Here is a 12,193-nt window from a genome sequence, read left to right as displayed (position 1 = left end):
ACGAGATAAGCACTCTAGCACTGAACTACATCCCCAGCATAGCTAACAGTTTTTATTACTGTGTATTCTTGCAGAAATGAAGTGTATTCTTGCAGAAATGAAGTGTTACAGATCTTTCCTCATAACAGAAGCCAAGGGTTTTTTCCTTCTCGCCTTTCCCACACCCTCTTGGTCAAAGGTCTAAGCAGAAGATCAAGTGAGACAGACACCCCAGTTAATTTGAGCTCTTGATGCAGTTCTAGTTATAACACAAGGAAAGAGCTAGATCTACGTAAATTCAATGAACTGAACACTAGGAGACCCAGTTCAATCCCTTCCTGATTTTCCTCTCTGCTTTATGCATTCAGTGTACGAACATTTCTATTGACTGCATGGATTTTTCCTACAATTTTCTACATTACAATGATGCAAAAGTATACCCATATAACAATTGTGGTTTTCATCTGAAGAACAGTATTTTTTTAAAGATTTATCTGTGTATGTGAGGGAAAGTGAGAAAGAGAGAGAATGTTTATGTCTGTGCACCATGTGCAAGCAGGTGCCCAAAGAGCCAGAAGAGGGTGCTCAATTTCCGGAATGGGAGTTACAGGCAGTTGTGAGCCCTCTGAAATGGGTGCTGGGAACTGAACCCAGGTCCTTTGCAAGAGCAACAAATACTCTTAACCACCATCTCTCCATCTCATCCATCTCTCCAACCCCTGAAGTATAGTATATGTTTTTAAATAGGCTTTGTGTTAGATGACTTGGAACAAGAACAAGCCAATGCAAGTGTTCTGAGTACAGTGAAGGCAGTAAGGCTACACGCATCTTCAGCTTATAGTAGTCACAGTTTCCAAGGGATCTACTGGGACATAACCCTATTAAAAATTGAGAATATCTATACTTTATCCAAATGGTTATCTCCCAATCCTTTTCCCTTTCCTTTCTCATTCTACAGTGGGGCTGAGTATAAGCTATGACTGAGCTATACTTCTTGTTCTACTCTACAATTTTTTTTTGGGGCGGGGGTTGTCAAGACAGAGAACTTACTCTGTAGACCAGGCTGGCCTCAAACTCAAGAGATCCACCTGCCTCTGCCTCCAGAATGCTGGGATTAAAGGCATGCACCACCACCAAACAGCTCTCTACACTATAACTTTATATATTCATTCTCTCTCATTTTTTTTTCATATTTCTATATAACAAATATATTTACTTTTTTCCCACACTTATATCCAGTCTGCTCCCTGATCACATCACTATTCCTTTTTATTATTGTTACACTTATTTATTTTCTGTCAGGGTGGAGGGCATGCTCATGCCAAAACACGCACTGGAGGTCAGAGGACAACTTGTGGAAATCAGTTATAGCTCCTGCCACCCAGGGATCAAACCCAAGTTGTCAGCCTTGGCAGCAAGCACACTCACCTGCTGACCATCCCGCCAGCCCACATCACTACCATCAATTTTTTAGTGTTCAATGCTCCTTAGGTCTTACTGATTTGTCAGCTTTATATGATCTCCCTTAACCCAAGTAAGGAAAAGATAAATAATTCAGACTGACTTGTACAGGGACTCAAAGTGGCAGCACAGTTAAAGCAGTCAGTGACAGTTCAGAGGGAAGAACAAAGAAAGCATAAACGTGGTTCCTTAGACACACTGCATAATGGGCTGCCAAGGCAGATCCGCAGGTAAAGACGTGTTGCCGAGCCTCATGACCTCGGTATCCTCTGATTTTCACATGCATGCCATTACATGTAGAGTATATACACGTATGTGTACACACACACACACACACACACACACACACACATAAATGTTATTTTAGAAAAAACTGCACAAAAGATTAAAAAAATAAGGCTGAGCACTGCCACACCAACCCTTGGCAGCCAGAGGTAGAAGGATCACTACAAGTTCTAGGCCAGCTAGAGCTAGATAATGAGACTCTCAGAAACGGAAATGAAGTCAGTGAACGGGGAATACAGACCTCTCCCTCTTCTGACATTAGAGAAGTCCTCACTTTCTCCTCCTCTCTTCTCACGGTGTGGCGCTCCGCTGTTACTTCTGCCATCTTCTCCTCCATGCTTTACTTCTCCTTTTCCCTCGACTGCTACCCTCCACATTTTCCCAATGCTGCCATTTCCGGGAGATATTTGAGCGTCTTCACAAAAACCAGAATTTTCCAAGTGCTGACTGGGATCACCACCTAAGTAATACTGAAAGTGTCCATTGATTGACATAAAGCTGTCTAAAGACTACAAATTTAAAATGACAGTTAAAATTTACAAATATAAATGATATATCAAAAGTTTTCATGGTAATATAAATACTGTTGTTTTATTTTTTTTTAAGATTTATTTATGTATACAGTGTTCTGCCTGCATGCCAGAAGAGGGCGCCAGATCTCATTACAGATGGTTGGGAGCCACCATGTGGTTGCTGGGAATTGAGCTCATGACCTCTGAAAGAACAGCCAGTGCTCTTAACCACTGAGCCATCTCTCTAGCCCTAAATGCTGTTTTTCTAAAAGAGTCCCTTCATGTTCCTGCTGAAAATATTCCTTTCTTTAAAATATCCTTCAACTTGTACTCAGCTTCCCATATACAGGAAATATTGAGATAGGTATGATTTCCTCTATGAACAACATGTAAGGTTTCCCAAGAGTCAATCAATCACCCAAGACATAACAACACACTTACCTAAGTTACTATACTTAACTCTAGGCAACTCTAAGGAAAGGGGCTCCTTGCTCGCAACCTTAGTAAGGGAGTCAGAAGAGACTGTTGCTGCATTGTCTGATAAGTGGTATGAAAACAGTATGTAGCAGTTACTACAGCAGTCAATAAAACAGATTCCCAACCCTTACTGCAACTGGGTAGAGGCTTGGTCAGGAAAGGCTTCCAAAAACAATGATGATGGAACTTCAACTAAGAACAAATGAGCATGGGCCAGGCATGGTGGCGCACACCTTTAATTCCAGCACTCAGAAGCAGATGCAGGCAGATCTCTGTGAGTTAGAGGACAGCCTGGTCTACATAGTAAGTTCCAGACCAGCCAAAGCTACACAGTCAGTCCCTGATTCAACACAAAAACAATAAAGAACAAATGAATATAAGCCAAATCAAAGGCTTCACAATGACAATGGACCATCAATGTAGTTGGGACGGAAGATGTTTGAGAACTTACAACAGAATAGTACTGGTCTTAAAAAACTGAGCACGGAGAGCCAGAGAAGGGAAAGCTCTGAGGACCAAACAGTTTGGTGATATACTAAGATAAATACAGGAGATTAGGCTGTAGGAGAACAAAAAGAAGATAATGGTTCAGAGACAGGTAAGTAAAAACTGAAACCTTAAGTGTCTTAGTTAGGATTTCTGTAGTGTACTAAAAACACCATGACCAAAAGCAACTTGGGAAGGAAGGGGTTTATTTCACCATACAGTTTATAAGTCATCACTGAGGGAAGTCAGGGCAGGAACCTAGAGGCAGGAACCCATGAAGGAATGCTGCTTACTGGCTTGTTCTTTATGGCTTGCTCAGCCTGCTTTTTGATACCATCCAGGACCATGAATCCAGTGATTGCTCTGTCCACAGTAAATCTGGGCCCATGTACATCAATTATAATGAAGAAAATATCCCACTGGATATTTTGGTGGGGACATTTTCTCAACTGAGTCCCCTTTCCCAAATGACTCTAGCTTGTGTCAAGTTAACAAAGCTAACCATCATACTAGGCAAAGAGTAAGGCAGTTAGAATTCAGAAGAGAGAAAACACTGAATTTATTACTTTGATTGCTGTGGAATAATCCTTCTGTACACTGTGAATATGTATTACACTCATTGGTTAATAAAAAGCTGACAGGCCGGTAGCCAGACAGGAAGTTAGGCAGGAAAGCCAAACTGAGAATGATGGGAAGAAGGGGGGTAGAGTCAGAGGAGACATCAGCCAGCCACAGAGGGAGCAGGACATGCTGGAGGACAGGTAAATCCATGAGCCATGTGGCAGAATGTAGATTAATAGAAATGAGTTAATTTAAGTTGTAAGAACTAGTTAGTAATAATCCTGAGCTATCTGCTGAGCATTTATAAATAATACAAGCCTCAGTGTGGTAATTTGGAAGTAGCTCCCAAATTGGGAAAACTCTGCCTACATTTGAAAGTTATCGGCCTTAAGTAATGCCTGAAACCAAAGAAGCAGTAACCAAGGCTGTACTCCTGAAGAATACTATATTCATGGATCAACAGGAAAAGGTTACTGAAATGAACTGTCCAAGTAGTACATGAAGGAGGCACTCAGGAGGTACAGGCAGGTGGATCTCTATCAACACAGCCTTGTATACATATGGAGTTCTAAGTCAGCCAGGGCTATATACTACAGCTTTGCCCTGAAGGGGGAAAAAAGGTACTAATCACCAACTTCCTGTTGTTTCTTTGGTTGTTTGGGGTTTTTTGTTTTGTTTTGTTTTTTGTTTTTTCAAGGGAACAGGGTGTTACTATATAGCCTTAGCTGGCCTGGAACTTTCTATGTAAACCATGATGGCCTCAAACTCAGGGATATAACTGCCTCTACTCCCAACTGCTGGAATTAATGGTGTAAGCCACCACACCCAAAAACAGATTTATGTTTAATTTGTTCTTCCAACACTGAATCTTGAATGAAATCTAAAGATTATTTTGTCTAAAAGTAGTTTTTTGTTTTAAAGGCTTTATTTTTATTTTTAATTATGTAGCTTGAGCACCTTGTATGTGGGTTTGTGTGGAGGTTTTTGCAAATAAGAGCAATGCCCAGAAGAAGGCATAAGATCCCCTGGGGCAGGATTCACGGGCAGTTGTGAGCTGTCTTGATGTGGTGCTAGGAATCATACTTAGGTCCTCTGCAAAGCACTCTTAAGAGTACACACTTTTAGCCGGGCGGTGGTGGCGCACGCCTTTAATCCCAGCACTCGGGAGGCAGAGGCCGGCAGATCTCTGTGAGTTCGAGGCCAGCCTGGGCTACCAAGTGAGCTCCAGGAAAGGCGCAAAGCTACACAGAGAAACCCTGTCTCGAAAAACCAAAAAAAAAAAAAAAAAAAAAAAAGAGTACACACTTTTAACTGCTGAACCAGCTGTCCCGCCCTTGAACTAAAAGTTTTAACTAACTGGAGTATAGTCAATATGAAGAACTAATTTATGCTTGATGATTATTCAGTTTTCTTCACTAATCAATGTTTTAGCAAAAACAGTTTATCCTCTGCACCTCTATTCTACCTGTCACAGAATATTTATAAAATACATATATAATAAATTATAATGGAACACTATATTATTGTAATCGTATTCTACTATTTATATTATTATTCTAATATACTGTTTTTATAAAATAATTTGTAATCTAATTCTACTATTATAATATTCTAAAATACTAATTATAAATATTGAATATAAATTAATTATATGGTATATTTTTTTCTCTTTGTGTGTGTGTGTGTGTGTGTGTGTGTGTGTGTGTGTGTGAAAGCATGTGTGTTGGATATGTCCGTGTGTCAGTGCAGGCATGTGCCCCATGCACGCACATGCAGAGGCCAGAGGGTAACCAGTAGCCTCCTCTATCACTATCACTCTCCACCTTATTCCCTTGATACAGGATCTCTCACAGAACCTAAAACTGACAACCGGAACACCCCAGTGATCCTCCTCTCTTCTGTTCCCTATAGTACAGAGGTGTAGACACACAAAGCCATATGGCTTTCCTGGATGAACTGAACTCACAGCAATCTGTCTGCCTCTGCTTCTCGAGGGCTGGGATTAAAGGTGTGCATTACCATGCTGGCCTCCACACAATGCTTTTGAGATGGACACTGAATATTCAAACTCAGGTCCTCTTATACTTGTGCAGCAAGTAATTTTACCCACTAATCCATCCCCCAGACTTATTATACACTTTACTTTATACACACACACACACACACACACACACACACACACAAATAAAACTGTAAATGTTTAAACATTTTCAAGGTATTTTTAAGTGTGTGTGTGTGTGTACTCCAATGTGTTCATGGTTGTTATTTTAGCAGTGAGTGCTGCAGCATACATGCGGTATTTAAAGAACAACAACCTCAGATATGTTCTTGCTTTCCACCTGAAACTGGGTCTTCTGCCATTCAACACTACATACAGCAGCTTAGCTGGCCTGCAAGCTTCTGGGGATTCTCCTGGCTCCACCTCCCATCTCACTCCAGGAGCACTGAGATTACAAATATACTTCAGCTTTACACCAGTTCTGGGGATCCGAAGTCTGCACACTTGCACAGCAGGCACTTTGCTCTACAGCAGGTGTGTTTTCAAAGCAGTGAACAAGCTTATTCGCTACTAACAGAGTTATGCGCTAGATTTTTTTTTTTTTGCTTTCGTCAGTTTTTGTTAGCATACAAAAAGCAATGGGTTTCATTATGGCATTTTTGTGCATGAATATCATATTGTATTCTGCATACTGGATATATCACTTTGAAAATTTGTCAATCAGAAATTGTCATCTTTACCTCTTCTTGTCCAAATTGCTCCATAGAATCACAGTATACTTCACTATCTGAATCACTTGTCAAATGAATTCCTGACGCATCTTCACTGTGATCATCATTTGTATCTAAACATGAGCAAATGTCCAGACAGTATAATTATGCTCTAAGACAAGAAAAACTTACTTTCATTCTATCTTTCACAACTCATCAGTCCTATATTACACTCATTCTGGGAAAGAAATCTGTCTTACCAAGTCATAGTATTTACTATGCATCATCCACAATGCTCCTGCCTCAGCTTCTGAAGTGCTGAGATTACAGGTATTCTACCACAACTGGCTGGAGTTCATGACATATATAGATCGATATACTTATCTATATACTTATAGATCTATATATAATATATATTATATACACATATAAGTAGATATATCTCAATATCTATTTAACTGGAAGGATTACAGTTAGACTTAGGAGGTAAAGGCAGGAAAACTACCAGCAATTCTAGACCACCAGGTCTACAGAGCTGGGTCCTGATAAAACACACCATGGCTCAGAGAGCAGAGGAGCTTACTACCAAGCCTGACTACCTGAGTTCAATGATGAAAAAAGAGCCAACTCCATTGAGTTGTCCTCTGACCTCCACAGACCCTCCACTGTAGCTGGAGAGTTTTCTCTCTGGGTCCCGCCAAGCCCCGGCAGTCCCTTAGCCCACTTATAAAATAAACATACAGACACTTATATTATTTAAACTGCTTGGCCATTAGCTCAGGCCTATCATTGTCTAGCTCTTACTCTTATATTCAGCCCATTTCTATTAATCTATACTTTGCCACATGGCACGTGGCTTACTGGTACCTTACATCTTCCTTGTCCTGGCGGCGGCTGTAGGCAGTCTCTCCCTCTCCCTTCCTGTTCCCTCAATTCTGTTCTCTGTTAGTCCCACCTATACTTCCTGTCTGGCTACTGGCCAATCAGTGTTTTATTTATACAGAGCGATATCCACAGCACTACACAAAAGCAACTGCCAGACATTCTACAGGACACTAAAAAAAAAAATGACTGAGAGACTCTAGCCCTGTGGGCTAAAGACAGATGCCCCAACTTTACAAGAGAACTTTAGATGACTGTCCAGGCTGCCAGCTGTCTCCGTCTACCCTGCAAGACTCCCAAAAGTTGCTTGCATCCTTCTCCCATTTCTCAGGTAGTATTATATCCTTCTGAGGTCTTTGATGTGGTTGAAGACTAGATACTGATAATTTCCTCAGTTATGATTAAAGAGGTGTAGATGTAAAACCTTAGACTCACAAATATAAGATAGATAGGATATCTTCTTTAATATTGTAACTGTAATTCTTGCTTGATAATTGTTTTGTTATATGTAATTTTACTATGTTAAAGTTAAAACCTTCCTTTTTGAAAAAGAAGAAAAGGGGAAGTGCTATGGATATCACTCTGTATAAATAAAACACTGATTGGCCAGTAGCCAGACAGGAAGTATAGGTGGGACTAACAGAGAAGAGAATTGAGGGAACAGGAAGACAGAGAGAAAAACACTGCCTACAGTCGCCGCCAGGACAAGGAAGATGTAAGGTACCAGTAAGCCATGAGCCATGTGGCAAAGTATAGATTAATAGAAATGGGCTGAATATAAGAGTAAGAGCTAGACAATGATAGGCCTGAGCTAATGGCCAAGCAGTTTAAATAATATAAGTGTCTGTATGTTTATTTTATAAGTGGGCTAAGGGACTGCCGGGACTTGGCGGAAACCGGAGAGAAAACTCTCCAGCTACACTCCACAGACTTACCATGGCACACAACTACACACCATGAACAAATAAAGAAGAAACAGATAGAAGAAAGCCTCTGGCTCTAATTCACTGTTTCACAGTAACCAACCCTTATACTAGCATTAACAACCCTAAGAAGACATTACTAAGTAAGAGGTTTTAAGTCCTAAACTATTCCTAAACATCCTAGAATTGTTAAAAGAATATTTTAGTTGTAGGAAAAGGTTAGACGAAGAAGTATTTGAGAACAATACCTTGGTGAACACAGACAACAGTGTTTCCAGTCTGCTCCAAACTCGGATCTATGGGTTTTGCTTCTTCATTGCTTCTGTCCCTCGGGGAAGAATTGCTATGAACATCATCGTGTGCATCCTGAACAAAGCTATCCTTATAGCCATTGGTGACAATGATTTCCAAATTCTTATCTGTTGATTTCTTCACCATTTTCTTATCTTGTATGGGGGGAAAAAAAAAAGGAGAGATGCATAAAAGTATCTAGTAACCAGGCATGGTTACTTAGTCTTTAATCCTAGCACTCAAGAGGCAGAGGCAGGTACATCTCTGTGAATTTGAGGTCTACATAGAGAGTACCAAGCAGGGCTACATAGAAAGACACTATCTTAAAAAAAAAAAAAAAAAAAAAAGTTCCCTTATCAATCCGAAAAAAAATGTGTTCTAGAATCTCTATAGTCAATTCCCAAATTAGCACAATCCTTTTGAAGGGCTTCCTATCTGGATGGGAGAAATGGGCGGCTCCTCGAAAGGGAAGCTATTACATGCCAAAGCTCACCCAAAATTCACATTAACTTTTCAAAATACTCCCTTTCCCCATGACTCTTATAAAATCTTTAAAACTCATCATCATTATTACCATCATCACCTTGGGCTGCAGAGATGGCCCAGTAGTTAAGAACACTCCTGTTCTTCCCGAGGACTCAAGTTCTGTCCCCAGCACCCATGTCAGACTCCCAACTGCCTAGAGCTTCAGCTCCAGAGCATCTGCTACCCTATTCTGGCTCTGCAAGCATCAACATGCTCACACAGACTCGCACATAAATAAAATAAACCTAGAAATGAAAAAAGGATTTAAAACAATAGCTTGCTCTTTTCTTTGGTTTTTTGCTTGTTTGTTTATTTTTGGTGCTGGTGTTTTATCAAGACAGGGTCTCACTATATAACCCTACTTACAGAGATTGGCCTGCCTCTGCCTCCCAATATTGAAATTAAAGGTGCCTGCCACCACAACAAACCTTACTGTGAGAAAGGGTCTCACTATGTAGCCTTAAGTGGCCTACTATTCACTTTGTAATTCAGGCTGGCCTCGAACTCATAGCAATCCTGCTGCCTCAGCCTACTGCCTAGAGGGTTACATCACCAAACCTGTCTCTAAACATAATCTCTTGAGCTAGAGTTATGTATCTTAACAAGTTAAGGCACTTGTTGTAAAGTTTGATGACCTGAGTTTAATCTCCAGGTCCTACATGATGGAAGGAGCGATCTTGACCCCAAAAGTTGTGATGCCCTCTGATGTTCCTGTGTGCACTGGGGCACACAAACACACAACACTTATGCATGCATGTGTTCACACACACAGAGACTAAATAAATAATAAACATGTATGTATGTATCTATACATATATATATATATATATATATATATATATATATATATATGTATATTCGGGCATCTATGGTGGCACACGCCTTTCATCCTAACACTTAGAGGCCGAGGCACCCAGTATCTGTGAATTTGAGGCCTGATCTACATAGCAATTCCTGGACAGCCAGGACTACATAGAGATAACCTATCTAAAAAAAAAAAAAAAAAGTTAAAAAATTTAAATCTATTTTTAATTTTATTTTTATGTGTATGGGTGTTTTGCCTACATGTATGTCTGTATGCCACATGCATGCTCGATGCTCTAAAGGCCAGGAGAGGGCAATAGATCCCTTGAAAATGGAGTTCAGATGGCTGTGAGCTGCCATGTGGTTGCTAGGAATTGAACCTAGGTCCTCTGGAAAAGCAGCCAGTGCTCCTAACTGCTGAGCCACCTCTCCAGCCTCTAGAATAATGTCCTAATGATTTTAGAATATCACAGACAAACTGCTCTAGAAACCTAGAAATGAAGAGGATTACCAGACTGACAAACTGATCCATAAAGAACAGAGTGTAGAAGCAAGGAGACGTTGTGCAGTTTTAACATCCCTTTCCTTTCCATAATTGAGATTACTTGTCCTCCTAACAGGACATCAGAATGTGGTACCCCATGATTCCAATACTCCATCAAAATGTATGCCTGAGGTGATCCCAACACTCAAGAGAAGAATCAGGATATACCCTTTTTTAAATTACATAATACATCATTTTATGCACATTTGGGAGACTAGCCTACTCTTGTCCACCCTCAATTAACACCTACTTCATTAATGAATAAGACCAGCTGCCTGTATATTCCATAGTAGAGAATTTTTTTTTTTTATAAGAGACAAGAGACAGCGAGTCATTCGCCACAGCAGAATGCCGAATGCCGTTTATTGAAAGAGGGAGGAAACCTTAAATACAGTCTTACAGCACAATGGGAGAACCTCAGAGAGGGCACAGATCTCATTATAGATGGTTGTGAGCCACCATGTGGTTGCTAGGAATTGAACTCAGGACCTCTGGAAGAACAGCCAGTGCTCTTAACCTCTGAGCCATCTCTCCAGCCCCATAGTAGAGAATTTTGTCCACTGAAAACCTGGATATACAGTCAATACCCCAAATACCACCACATGCATTAATAATATACCAAAAAAAAAAAAATCAGCCCAAATGTTCTTATGTCCTTTTATCTCATCTGGTACAAAATTTCACATTGACTGTATTAACCGTTACCCAAGACTCACCATTACTATCACTCTGTTCTGCTCCTTTGAACTCTTCCTGGGCCTCTTCTTCCTCAGACTCAGCTCCACTGTCACTGCTCTCAGTTTTACCATTAACAGCTTTGGCATTTGAAGAGATCAGAACATTACCAAGATCTAAAGCATGAAATGAAAACCTACATCAGTAATGTGCTAATGCATCTTAATGTGGGAATTTGCAAGAGAACTCACTAATAAATCATTTTTTAATTACAATACTAAAAATGGAGGCTGGAGAGATGAGTCAGAGATTAAGAGCACTGGCTGCTCTTCCAAGGGACCTAGATTCAGTTTTAGCACCTACTTGGTGACTTAAACCATAACTCCAGTTCCACTTACACAAGCAGGCAAAACACTCATACACATAAAATAAAAATAAATAAGTATTACAAATATAAATATAAATGTGTTATTCTTTTACTCTATACATTTATAATTATACAAATTACTTAAATTACCAGTCTACAACAAAATTGATAATGTTGTCTTAACTACCCTTTCTGAAGCCAAGGGAGAACTAATTTTGAAGTTAACATCAATCAAAAAAAATGAAGTTGAACATAAATGGCCTTCATACTTAGTAAATGAAAAACGATTTGCTAGCCTGCCGATAACATCAATATGCTATTTTATCCCTACCAACAGTCTCCTTGATCTCCCTGATAGTATACTTGGACTCCATTTTAATTGTTTGTTAAGATGTTAAGATAAAGCCTCACACTATAGCCCTGGCTGGCTTAGAAAACACTACATAGATCAGACTGGACTCAAACTTCCTGCTCTGCTCCAAAGTGCTGGAATTACAGGCATACATCACCATGCCCATCTAATTTCTTCCTAATAGATACAGAATGCTACATGAATCTGTATCATCATCCTGACACAGAAGCCATGATAATCAATGCATTATTCAATTTGTGCTGCTAAATCAGGCACAAAATATTACATTTTTAAATTTTTTTGTATTATCTTTAGAGCTTAGGGTATACAGCCTAATTTTTATGTATTTATAAGATAGAT

General features: G+C 39.8%; 1 protein-coding gene across 2 annotated transcripts in view; it reads right to left on the bottom strand.

Moving 5' to 3' along the window:
• Positions 1 to 12,193, bottom strand: part of Acbd5 (acyl-CoA binding domain containing 5) — a 35,894-nt gene that overhangs the window by 10,081 nt on the left and 13,620 nt on the right. For both annotated transcript variants that reach the window (XM_059263690.1, XM_059263689.1), the window contains exons 6-9: positions 11,156 to 11,290; positions 8,524 to 8,721; positions 6,501 to 6,604; positions 1,967 to 2,195 (exon numbers count right to left, since the gene is read on the bottom strand). In XM_059263690.1, the coding sequence (XP_059119673.1) occupies positions 1,967 to 2,195; positions 6,501 to 6,604; positions 8,524 to 8,721; positions 11,156 to 11,290 (666 nt within the window). The remainder of the gene's footprint in view (positions 1 to 1,966; positions 2,196 to 6,500; positions 6,605 to 8,523; positions 8,722 to 11,155; positions 11,291 to 12,193) is intronic.

This window comes from Peromyscus eremicus, chromosome 5, assembly GCF_949786415.1.
Source record: "Peromyscus eremicus chromosome 5, PerEre_H2_v1, whole genome shotgun sequence".
Classification (NCBI taxonomy): Eukaryota; Metazoa; Chordata; class Mammalia; order Rodentia; family Cricetidae; genus Peromyscus; species Peromyscus eremicus.
Note: the sequence above shows the minus strand (reverse complement) of the source record. Positions and strands in the feature narration are given on the sequence as shown.